Below are 12,873 nucleotides of genomic sequence, written 5' to 3'. Positions count from 1 at the left end.
CTTCGGCAGGATTCATGCGAGGACTTTTCAGTGGGACCTTCTGGACAAGTGGTACGGGTCTCATCTACAAATACATCCCCCAGGGCCAGGGTGTCTCTCCTGTGGTGGCTGCAGAGTACTCACCTTCTAGAGGGTCGCAGGTTCGGCATTCAAGACTGGGTTCTGGTGACCACGGACGTGAGCCTCCGAGGATGGGGAGCAGTCACACAAGGAAGAAATTTTCAGGGACTATGGTCAAGCCAGGAGGCTTGTCTGCACATCAACATACTGGAATTGAGGGCCATATACAACGGCCTACGACAAGCGGAGAATCTTCTTCGGGGCCTCCCGGTTCTGATTCAATCAGACAACGTCACAGCCGTGGCTCATGTAAACCGCCAAGGCGGGACAAGGAGCAGAGTGGCGATGGCGGAAACCACCAGGATTCTTCGCTGGGCGGAAAATCACTTAAGCGCTCTGTCAGCTGTCTTCATTCCGGGAGTGGACAACTGGGAAGCAGACTTCCTCAGCAGACACGATCTCTATCCAGGAGAGTGGGGACTTCATCAAGAAGTTTTTGCAGAGATATCAAGTCTTTGGGGAATTCCTCAAATAGACATGATGGCGTCACGCCTCAACAAAAGGCTTCGGAGGTATTGTGCCAGGTCACGGGACCCTCAGGCAGTAGCTGTAGACGCCCTAGTGACACCATGGGTGTTTCGGTCGGTCTATGTGTTTCCTCCTCTTCCTCTCATCTCAAAAATATTGAGACTCGTAAGACTAAGGAGAGTGCAGGCAATACTCATTGTTCCAGATTGGCCTCGAAGGGCCTGGTACTCAGATCTTCGGGAAATGCTCACAGAAGATCTGTGGCCTCTTCCTCTCAGTGAGGACCTGTTACAGCAGGGGACATGTGTGTTCCAAGACTTACCGCGGTTACGTTTGACGGCATGGCGGTTGAACACCAAATCCTAGCTGAGAAAGGTATTCCGGAGGAAGTCATCCCTACTCTACTAAAGGCTAGGAAAGAGGTGACGGCGAAGCATTATCACCGTATCTGGAGGAAGTATGTATCTTGGTGTGAAGCCAAGAATGCTCCTATGGAAGATTTCCATCTGGGCCGATTTCTCCACTTTCTACAGACAGGAGTGGATATGGGCCTGAAGTTAGGGCCGAAATCTGTACCTTAATGGAGCCTATCTATCTTCTTAAAGAGGGAATTGGCTTCTCTCCGAGAAGTCCAGATGTTTGTGAAGGTAGTGCTGCACATCCAGCACCCCTTTGTGCCCCCAGTGGCACCGTGGGACCTTAACGTGGTCTTAAAATTCCTGAGTTCTCACTGGTTTGAACCTCTTCAAACAGTTGAATTAAAATTTCTCACGTGGAAGGTGGTCATGTTGTTGGCCTTGGCATCTGCAAGGCGGGTGTCCGAGTTGGCGGCCTTGTCACACAAGAGCCCCTATTTGATTTTCCATGTGGATAGAGCCGAGTTGAGGACGCGTCCTCAATTTTTGCCTAAGGTGGTTTCTTCATTTCATATGAACCAACCTATTGTGGTGCCTGTGGCTACGGGGAACTGGGAGGACTCCAAGTCCCTGGATGTAGTCAGGGCTTTAAAGATTTATGTAGCCAGGGTTCGGAAAACAGAGGCTCTGTTTGTCCTGTATGCAGCCAACAAGGTTGGTGCTCCTGCTTCTAAGCAGACTATTGCTCGCTGGATCTGTAACTCGATTCAGCAGGCTCATTCTACGGCTGGATTGCCGTTACCAAATTCGGTAAAGGCCCATTCCACTAGGAAGGTGGGCTCTTCTTGGGCGGCTGCCCGAGGCGCCTCTGCATTACAGCTTTGCCGAGCAGCAACTTGGTCGGGTTCAAACACTTTTGCGAAATTCTGCAAGTTTGATACCCTGGCTGAGGAGGACCTTGTGTTTGCTCATTCGGTGCTGCAGAGTCATACGCACTCTCCCGCCCGGTTTGGAGCTTTGGTATAAACCCCATGGTCCTTACGGAGTCCCCAGCATCCTCTAGGACGTAAGAGAAAATAAGATTTTAAACCTACCGGTAAATCTTTTTCTCTTAGTCCGTAGAGGATGCTGGGTGCCCGTCCCAGTGCGGACTAAATCTGCAAGACTTGTATATAGTTGTTGCTTTCATAAGGGTTATGTTGCAGTTGGAATCGGTCTTTGACTGATACTGTTTTTTGTTCATACTGTTGACTGGTTGCGTATATTCCAGGTTATATGGTATGATTGGTGTGGGCTGGTAGGAATCTTGCCCTTAGATTAACAAAATCCTTTCCTCATATTGTCCATCTCCTCTGGGCACAGTTTTCGAACTGAGGTCTGGAGGAGGGGCTTAGAGGGAGGAGCCAGTGCACACCCATACTAAAAGTTCTTTGTAGTGCCCATGTCTCCTGCGGAGCCCGTATATACCCCATGGTCCTTACGGAGTCCCCAGCATCCTCTACGGACTAGGAGAAAAAGATTTACCAGTAGGTTTAAAATCTTATTTTTAAAGCTGCTACATCGCGTAGTAATTATATGTGCTTCATTTATCTGTATATGACAGAGAATACACACAAACAACAGTGATAACTAGTGGACCTACCCTAAAAGGACATAATGTATAGGGGGAGATTTAGCAAAGCTTAGAGATAAAATGCCAGCCAATCAGCTTCTACTGTAACTCTCATTTTACAGGGTGTGTTTGAAAAATGACAATTGCTTGTTGATTGGCGTTTTATTTCTCTCCACTTATCTTTCTCCAAGCTTTGTTAATGTCCCCTGCTGTGAGATCAGGTCTATGCAAATTGTAGATTATTCCACATTGATGCAGCTGACCTTGAGGCCAATGTGTGCAATATGATACCCACCTAGATGATACTTATCTCATCCTACATGTAGATTTTCTGCTGTGACTTCACAAATATTAGGGAGAAATTAATTTTCTGCTGCGGGGTACACTGGGCTCCACAAGGATTAACATCGGGGTGTAGAGTAGGATCTTGATCCGAGGCACCAACAGGCTCAAAGCTTTAGACTGTTCCCAAGATGCACAGCGCCGCCTCCTCTATAACCCCGCCTCCATGCCAGTGAGCTCAGTTTGTAAGTTGGTGCCTCGCATTAAATCTCTTTCTGCGAGGTACATTGGGCTCCACAAGGCGCCCACCCTGACGCACTTAACTTTTTTGGGTTGGTATTGGCATAGCCGCTGACACCCTCTCCTGAGGTGAGTGTGTGGTGTAATTGGCTACGAGCGGTTGTCGTCTCTGGTACCTGCTAATGTGGCTCATCACTGTGGGGGAGGTTTTTCAAAGCTTGGAGAGAGCTAAAGTGGAGGGAGAGGCTGATTGGTACTTTATCTCTTTCCAAACGGCGACAGATCTCCCCCTGTATCTAATACTGGGACGGGAGGCAGCAGGGTTTCTGCAGATGCTATCAAAGCTTACTAATGACACATCACCTGCATGACCAAATACCCAGATCAGCGGACATCTATGATCAGTGATCCATCAGTAAATTGGCAAATCCAGCATGTTATCAATCCCGACTCACTGATCCCAATCCTTCTTGGTCTGAAATGGTGAATTGAGTATTTTCAGACATGTTCGAGTTCCCTGGTCATCTGACCTAGGCATCAGCAAAATGAGGATTTTCCTAGATACTCCCCTGATGTATGGGCCCCATTACAGTGTATTCTTGTGTTTATATTTTTGTGTATTTTTCTCTATCATCCATAAGGGATACTGGGGACAACTAAGTACAATGGGGTATAGATGGGGTGCACTTTAAATTTTCTTCAACAGGGTGTACTGGCTCCTCACCTCTATGCCCGCCCTCACAGCTCAGTTTAGAAAAATGTGCTCACACTCTAGAGCTCCAGAGAGAGTTTTTCTTCTGTTTCATTTCTGTTATTGGCAACAGCTTACCTGCACCGAGGGACACTGTGGGACCAACACTGGCCTCCTGGAGGTGCTGAGTCGGATCCCGCTGACAGGACCACCGTCCTGAGGGTCAGTGTACCGCAGGGCATTGCGCTGTCCGCACACCGCCAGTACAGTGCCTGAAGGTCGTGATAGTGGAGAGTGACAATCGGGGACCCCACTTGCGTGGCCCTTTGTTCATTGTGCAGCGCAACCGCAGGGCGGGCATACGGACTCCGCTCGGGGTAATCCCATAGGCCCCCCCTCCGTGCAATCTGGCCAGTGATAGTGGAATGGGGTACATGTACTTTCATTTTTACACTATATGGGGACTTTTGGCAGTATAAATAACAGTTAAGCTCCAACTCCATTGCAGGGGACGGAGCTTCATCAGAGCGGACCAGCGGCTTCCTGGTGCCATTTTTTGCACACACAGCGCTGCTGAAGGCTGCCAGCTCCTCCACAGGATACTCCACGGTCAGGCACTGGTACAGGGGTGTAGTTAAGGGGGAGAGCCAGCTGGGGGACCCTTGTATTAGGCTCATGCACTGTACACTAAATTGCCTTATCCTAGCACTGCAGTTGTTAGTTTCAGGCTGTGTGCTGGTTCCTCATCTCTGTGTATCGCCACACATACTAGACTGGGCAGGCTTGCTTGTACCCTGTGTCTCTGTGTATGTGTGTGTGTATGTAAATGTCCTCTGTCAGTATGGTGAAAAAGGTTGTGTGTGCTGTGTGTAACACCAGGTTTTCCCCCTTTCCTGCAGATTCTATCGTGTGTGAACAATGCAGTCAGCCCTCACAAACTAGTGGGGCTTCTGGGGGTGAATTGCCAAAGCCGCCTTGCTCAGTACCATTAAATCTATGATGACTGACATGTCTAATGAACTAACTACTGTAAGACCAGAAAGGCAGCAGTTACAACGGTCTATGGCTGCTCTGACAAAGGACAGGGCAGATAGCAGACGTGTTTCTCCTCTCTAATCCTTTACCCCAAAAAAGGGGGTTACCCGATATCCTCTCGGAATCCCAGGAGGAGGTACCGGAGGGGGAGGAGCTGGAATCAAATGCTGAGTTAGATGATTTCTCTTCTGCACAGGGTGTAGACTCACTTATTATGGCAATAAGAGATGCTTTAATTATCCCTAGTACTGACTCTGAGGTGCAGCAAAACTTTTTCTCTGCACAGAAAAAGGCACAGGTCACATTTCCTGACTCAAAGGAACTGGATGATCTGTTCAGGAAAACATGGGCCTCTCCTGATAAAAAAAAATTCCAAGTGTCAACCTCCTATTTGCCCAGGAGGGGTGTAAGGTTTGGGAAACTCCCCCGAACGCATCTGTGTTACGCCTGTCCATAAAGTTTGTTCTCCCGGTTCCAGAGGCCACGGCCTTAAAGGAACCTGCAGACGGGTAACTGGAAGCAACCTTAAAATCTATTTATGTTGCAGCGGGGGCAGCCCAAAGGCCTGTTTTATTGCAGGTTGTTGGTTGACGCACGCCATACACACTTCAGCGCGTAACATTCAGGAGGGCTTAGCAGGGGATAAGTCCCTAGCCGACTTAGTACTGCTGGTTCAGCATATTCAGGAGTCTGCCTGCTTCCTTTGCGATACCATCAAGGGCATCTGTGTTAGTGCAGAGCGTTGTGGTTACACAAGTGGGTAGCGGACGCTGAGTCTAAAAAGAGTGTAGAGCCTTACTCTTCATAGGTGATTGACTGTTCGGTTGTGAATTGGATACCTGGATTTCTAAGGCGACAGCTGGAAAGTCCACGTTCCTCACCTCTACTGCTCTGCCACCTAGACACTCTTACACTGAACCTACTCTTCAGTCCTTTCGGACAGCGCGCTTTAAGGGTAAAGCCAGAGGTGCCTCAAATGCGGCACGAGGTTCCAGAGGTAAGTCTCGCAAGCCGGCTACCACAAGATCTCAGGACCAGAGTGTCGGCTCTGGCTCCTCCAAACCCTCAGCATGACTGTGTCCCTCCACTCCAGGGTGACCTCAGGGTGGAGCTCGTCTGAGATTCTTCAGCTCCGTCTGGAACAGCTCCTGCCAGGACGCCTGGGTAAAAGGGCTGCAAGCTGGTCTCCCAGGGCTGCAAGCTGGAATTCAAAAGTCTTCCACCTCGCAGGTTTTTCAAGTCGGGCTTATCAGCTTCAGAAACCATGCGCTCCACATTGCAGGAGGCCATTCAAAAGTTAACCCTGACCCATTGTTCCTGTGCCACCTCAACAACAAGGTGAGGGATATTACTCCAGCCTTTTTGTGGTACCAAAACCGGACGGGTTTTCCGGTTCAAAACTGCGGGGAACAATTCCAGGGCAGGTGGTCAGTACTCGAGACCTGCCTTCCGATACTGGAACTCAGAGTGATATACAATGCTCTACTGCAGGGAGCTCATCTGCCCCGAGGTCAAGCCATTCAAGTTCAGTTGGACAAAGCCACGGCGGTGGCATAAGTCAATCGACAAGGAGGAACAAAAAGCAGGGCCTGCATTTGGGAAGTATCCACGATCCTCCTTTGGGTTGAAAGGAATGCAAGGGCGGTGTCAGCCATTTTCATTCCAGAAGTGGACAACTGGAAGGCGGATTTTCTAAGCTGCCAGGAGAGTGGTGGCTGCATCCACAGGTATTTTGGATGATAACAGATCTGTGGGGGCGTCCACAGATTGATCTGATGGCCTCTTGGCTCAACAACAAGCTTCCGAGCTATTGTTCCAGGACAAGGAACCCTCTAGCAGCGGCTGTGGATGCGCTGATGGCACAGTGGGATTACCAGCTGGTGTACAAATTTCCTCCGATTCCCTTACTATTTCGGATCCTAAAAAGAATCCAAATGGGAGAGTTCAGGTAATTCTCATTGCTCCCGACTGGCCTCGAAGGGTCTGGTACGCAGATTTTCTAGCCATGGCGGTAGAAGAACCCTGGGCCCCCTCCCACTGCGGGAGGATATTCTTCAGCAAGGGCAGTTTGTCTGCTTGGACTCATGATGGCTTTGTTTGACGGCATAGTGGTTGAGCGGAACATTCTAGCTAGGAAGGGTATTCCGGATAAGGTCATTACCACCATGGTTCAGGCCAGGAAGCCTGTCACGTCGAAGCATTACCACCATATCTGGAACGTTATGTCTCCTGGCGTGAGGGACGAGGATGTCCAGCTGCAGAATTCAGTCTGGGGTGCTTTTGCGTTTCCTTCAAGCTGGTGTGGATATGGGCCTACGTTTGGGCTCCATCAAGGTTCAGATCTTGGCTTTGTCCATCTTCTTAAAGAAGAAATTGGCTGCTCTGCCTGAGGTACAGACGTTCCTGTAGGGTGTCCTGCATATTCAACCTCCCTTTGTGCCGCCTACGGCTCCTTTGGGATCTCAACGTGGTTCTGACATTCCTTCAATCCTCTTGGTTTGAGCCTCTGATATCAGTGGAAGACAAATTCCTCACTTGGAAGACGGTGATGCTCTCAGACTTGGCTTCAGCCAGGCAGGTTTCAGAGCTGGGTACTTTGTCCTGTAGGAGTCCCTACCTGTTCTTTCATGCGGACAGGACAGAGCTCAGTACTCGTCAACGGTTCCTGACGAAGGTGGTTTCTGTGTTCCACCTGAATCAGCCTATTGTGGTTCCCGGCGGCTTCAGCCACAGCCTCTCTTCCCGAGTCCTTAAATGTGGTGCGAGCCCTGAGGATTTACGTCAAGAGTAGTGTGACTGTCCGGAAATCGGATGCCTTGTTCGTCCTCTATGATGCTCGCAAGAAAGGTCTTCCTGCTTCCAAACAATCCATTGCCCGTTGGGTTAGGTTTACTATTCAACAGGCCTATGCTTCTGCGGCCTTGCCTGTTCCTAGGTCTGTCGAGGCCCATTCTACCAGGTCTGTTGGTTCTTCCTGGGTGGCCGCCTGTTGTGTTTCGGCTCTGCAACTATGCCGAGCTGCTACTGTTACCTGGTCACAGAGGATGTCCAGTTTGGACATAGTGTTGCAGGCAGCTCAGCACGTTCCCGCCCGTTCTGGGAGCTTTGGGACGTTCCCATTGTACTAAGTCGTCCCCAGTATCCCTTATGGATGATAGAGAAAAGAGGATTTTAATTACCTACCTGTAAATCCTTTTCTCGTAGTCCATAAGGGATACTGGGTGCCTGCCTCTGTGCTTCACTTTCCTGCAAGTTATGGTTCATGTGAGAAGTTATTACTTTACAGCTGTTGCTATTTTTCTAGTTCATTAGCAGTTGCTAGTTTTGTTGCTGTTTGCTGGTTCGTCGCTCTCACCACTCGTGTCTTATGTTTCCTCCTCTCAAGTATGTCTTCTCCTTCGGGCACAGTTTTCCTAGACTGAGCAGTGAGGGAGGGCATAGAGGGGAAGAGCCAGCACACCCTGTTGAAGAAACTTAAAGTGCAATGGCTCCTTTGGACCCCATCTTTACCCCATCGTACTAAGTTGTCACCAGTATCCCTAATTGAGTACGAGAAAAGAATTTACCGGTGAGTAATTTAAAATCCTCACTTTTTTTTTTTATGTTGCAAGGTGACGGAGCCAATGATGTGAGCATGATTCAAGTGGCTGATGTTGGCGTGGGCATTTCTGGCCAGGAGGGCATGCAGGTACTATCTAACTACAACTGACTGGTTACATTATTATTTAACCTCTTCAGTGGTATGCCCGGAAAATTTCCAGGGCCAGCTGTGCTGTGCAGACTGGCTACCCCGGAAATTTTCCGGGACATGCCACTGCTCCCCCTCCCTCCTCCTTGCACTCCGCTCGGCCGGTGGACTTTTGCAGAATGACGCGATTGCGTCGTAACGTCATGACACGATCGCGCCGTGGCGTCATGATGCGATCGCGTCATTCCACAAAACTCCGCCAGCCGAGCGGAGTACAAGGGAGGATGAGGGGGAGAGGATTTTAGTGCTGGCTAGTGCCCGCCAGCAAATGCTACCCCTATGGATTGCCATCGGTAGGTTATCCATCGATGGTGTAAAACCATCTGGAATGGATCCATCGATGGTTTTACCCATCGATGGTCATCCCAGCATTACTGTACAAATGCAGCGAACCAGGGGGCATGTCTTAGTGGGTGTCAGGGTGCGGAGCTAAGCTCAGTGCCCTGACACTTTGAGAAGAAAAAAAAAATTCAGTAGCACTGAACCATCTATGGTGGGAAACCATCTGGTTCTCCCCCATCGATTGTAATAGTATTCAACATCGGTCATAGACCATCAATGATTTTGAATCATCGTTGGCCATCCCTAGCTACCCTAAGGCAACAAGCATTCCCTAAGGAAACGAGGATGGTTTCCAGAGCATAAAACCCCTGGCAAAAAGTATGACACAGTGCGTGAAACCCCTGGCAATGCACAGGTAAAAAAAAAACCTACCCTGGGAGGTGTGACCAAATTCCAAAAAGTCACCACTGAAGGGGTTAAACTAAAATAGTATTTAAGAAGAAGTAGGAAAAGGTTAGAAGTCCTTTCCTTCTGCCTTCTCAGCTCACCAGAGAGCGTCATGTAGAACAAAACAAAAGGTAATACCTCCCTGCGCTGGAAATGTCACTGCTGCAACTAAGTATATACTCTGGAGTTATCAACCGGAAAGAAAACAAACGTATAATGCACAGATTATTTACAAAAATGCGCTATGACATTAGGTACAATGAATATAGTTTCAAAAAGTTATTCAGAAGTCCTCACAGTTTTTGTCAAATGTTTCACGGACTTTTCTCCAATGCGATGGCACATAAACAAAGGAGAAACAAAGAAAAAGAAATTTCCAATGTGTAGTAGTTCTTTAAGACGTAATTAAAGTTATACTGCGGGAATATGGTATGTGAATTCTTCCCTCCTCCGTGTCTGTGTGGGATATTCTGGGACCACCCGGAAAGTGTATCGGTCAGAATTGAACAAATGCTCACTTCTTGCTTACTTCGACAAATGTATGTAGACTCCTATAAAGGTATCTTTCAAGGCTTCTAGGGATTTGACTTCGCTCTCAACAGATTCCTGATGTCTGTGATTGCTCTCCAGAACATGTGGAAAAATTACACAAAAGAACAAATCCAATGTGTAGTATTTCTTAGACACCCATTGTCATGGGTATGATGGATCAGGGAAGGAATGAAAATAAAACCCTTTTTGCTTTGTGTTTTTATACCATGCAAAGGGACCACCCAAACACAAAGTGATATATAGTAAATACCAGATGCTCACTCTTGGGCTTACATATAAGCAGATGAATGGACACACATAAAGGTATCTTTTAAACTTGAAATAATAGGTGTTCAAAATAACACGCTTACACGTGCTCTTACTTGAAGAATGCGAGGTATGTTCCCGTAGCGGGTTCTTTCAAATTATATCTGTAGTCAATTTCCACCAATAGACGTACTCATATCAAATGAGTTTTATTCCATAAAAATAAATAAAATAATTTACATTAAAAAACGTGAGAGCCTGGGTCACCTTGCCTCGGCAGTTGTGATAGTCCCAAAAGAGGGCAAGAAACATATGAAAAATCCAAATGATCTTACCCAAAACTGCTGGGAAACGCCAAAAGACAAGGGTCACCAAGTTCTTAACAAACAAGCATGCCACCAACGCGTTTCGACTACTTTAGTCTTCCTCAGGGTGATAGTGAAGGTAAGGATCCCAGAGCAATCTATTTACGCTCTGGGAGATCCCGCCTCTTTGAGTAGATTAATGGAGGAAATACAGATATATGGTTAAATAAAAATCACAAAAGGGCCCATATGAATAGCCAGGGTACAACAATATTCAAAAAGATATATCATTTACACAATTAAAAAACATGCAAGGTTAAATTAATCAAATATGCAAAGAAACGGGTTGTCATGGCAACATGTAGGACTAGCCAATAGTAGCCGTTTCCTGTCTCCGTGTTAGAAATGAGATTGAGCCGGCGTGGAACGCATACTGCGGGGCAATGTGGTATGAACAGGAAGTTGGGATAACGTACTTCCTCCCTCATGCGTTCCACGGGTATACGATACCGGAAATGTGCGTTCCACCTTTACGGGATTGTGGCAGCGCACCCTAAAAGGATTTTTTTCTTATTTTAAAATTGAATAGTAAGATGACAGCCACACAAGGGTGGTAATAAGTTAACTGAGATGCCCTTGTTCCTAAAGATTGTATAAAGCCAGGAGGTGTGTCTAGATGTAATGGCGGAAGTGATGTGCACAAAGGAAGTTTTTTTTATTGTACATGTCTATGTTGTTAATCCTAAAGGATTGGAAATTCGTAAAAAAATATTGCACGCATTACTTAGTTAAATATGCCTTATCTGGGGTTGTATGTCTTAAAATCTCATAACTGTATTTATTAATATTAACCCGAATCTGGTTGTCATGGCAACCTGTTAGTGATAGCCAATAGGATTCACTTCCTAGATCAGGGCTTTGAATGAATGAAGTTAATGTCGAGTGCTCATTATATATTGAAAAAGGCATAATTTTCCCCCGTTGTACTTCAACACGAAATTAATAAGTATGTATAATACAAATTAGATGGTGTAATAAAACCTCCTTCTATTGTAATCTAAAAAAAGGGGCAAACCTCTATATATAGTGGAGGATGTGTTTATAGTGAGGGGCTTAAGGGAAGTATATGGATGTTATATTCCACTATCTATAGAGATATACTGATGATTTGAATAGTGTGACCATTATAAAAGAGGGTGGTGGTTAGTATTATATCTCCTGTCTGTGTTTTAGTAGGGGTTCAGTGCCCTCAAATATATGTTGGTGATTAAAACATTGATAAATATTGATGGTATACATATAACAAAAATATACATATAAAGAATATGGTATATCTAACAAAAAGCCCAGGACTATTGTGTATAGACAAACATCTATACTCTGGATGGGTAAATGATTGGTAATTGAAGCGCCATGAAAAAGGAAAGATTTTATCGATGTTGGCCACTTTGAAGAGAACCACCTATAGGAACCATTTCAGTTCGAATTCTAAGTTTAAACCTGTAGGGGACAGTGTTTTCATGTCATATATATATATTTCATTTCTGTTTTAGCCAGTAGTGTGTTGGTGTCTTTTCTTCTCCAATTTCCTTCTATTTTCTTGATCCCTATAACCGTCGTGATGGAGTCCAATGAACAATGATGTTCTTCCCTAAAATCGTTGGATAAATTGTGTTTGTCCAGTCCCTTTTTGATATTACGTGTGTGTTCTCCCCATCTCTCCCGGAGCTTTCGTGAAGTGCGACCAATGTATTGCAAGTTGCAACTGCACTGGATTAAATAAATACAATTACTGCTATTGCAGGTTATGAATTCTTTAATCTGTTTCCGTGAAACATTTGACAAAAACTGTGAGGACTTCTGAATAACTTTTTGAAACTATATTCATTGTACCTAATGTCAGCACATTTTTGTATATAATCTGTGCATTAAGCGTCATGTAGAACACTGCTACATACACTGCTACATATACTTTAAGCCCAGTATTGTGGGTTGCCCTGGGAAAACCTGAATAGCTGTAGGCGGTTCTTACTTTTTGTACAAAAAAGGAAACCAATATATACTGTAAAGTAGGTACTTTATAATATTATAATGAGTGTATTTGAGATTTGTAGAAAATATATCTTTAATGTAGGGTTAGGAAGTTATGTTCATGTACAGTAATACGTACACAATAATTGCATGTGTTTTCTCTGCCCATTGTAAGTTGCACAGTGAGCTGTTTGGTCACTGGCCCTCATTCCGAGTTGATCGCTCGCTGCAGTTTTTCTCAGCGCAGCGAACAGGTTACTACTGCGCATGTGTATGCACCGCAATGCGCAGACGCGTCGTATGGGTACAAAGCGGATCGTTGCTGGGTGATGGATTTAACAAAGAATCCATTCGCACAGCCGATCGCAAGGAGATTGACAGGAAGAGGGCGTTTGTGGGTGTCAACTGACCGTTTACAGGGAGTGTTTTGAAAAACGCAGGCGTGTCCAAGCGTTTGC

General features: G+C 46.3%; 1 protein-coding gene across 1 annotated transcript in view; it reads left to right on the top strand.

Annotated features, from left to right (window-relative positions):
- Nucleotides 1-12,873, top strand: part of ATP10D (ATPase phospholipid transporting 10D (putative)) — a 226,649-nt gene that overhangs the window by 150,279 nt on the left and 63,497 nt on the right. The window contains exon 17 of the mRNA XM_063920975.1: nt 8,416-8,492. Within this exon, the coding sequence (XP_063777045.1) occupies nt 8,416-8,492 (77 nt within the window). The remainder of the gene's footprint in view (nt 1-8,415; nt 8,493-12,873) is intronic.

This window comes from Pseudophryne corroboree, chromosome 1 (assembly GCF_028390025.1).
Source record: "Pseudophryne corroboree isolate aPseCor3 chromosome 1, aPseCor3.hap2, whole genome shotgun sequence".
NCBI classification, from domain to species: domain Eukaryota; kingdom Metazoa; phylum Chordata; class Amphibia; order Anura; family Myobatrachidae; genus Pseudophryne; species Pseudophryne corroboree.
Note: the sequence above shows the minus strand (reverse complement) of the source record. Positions and strands in the feature narration are given on the sequence as shown.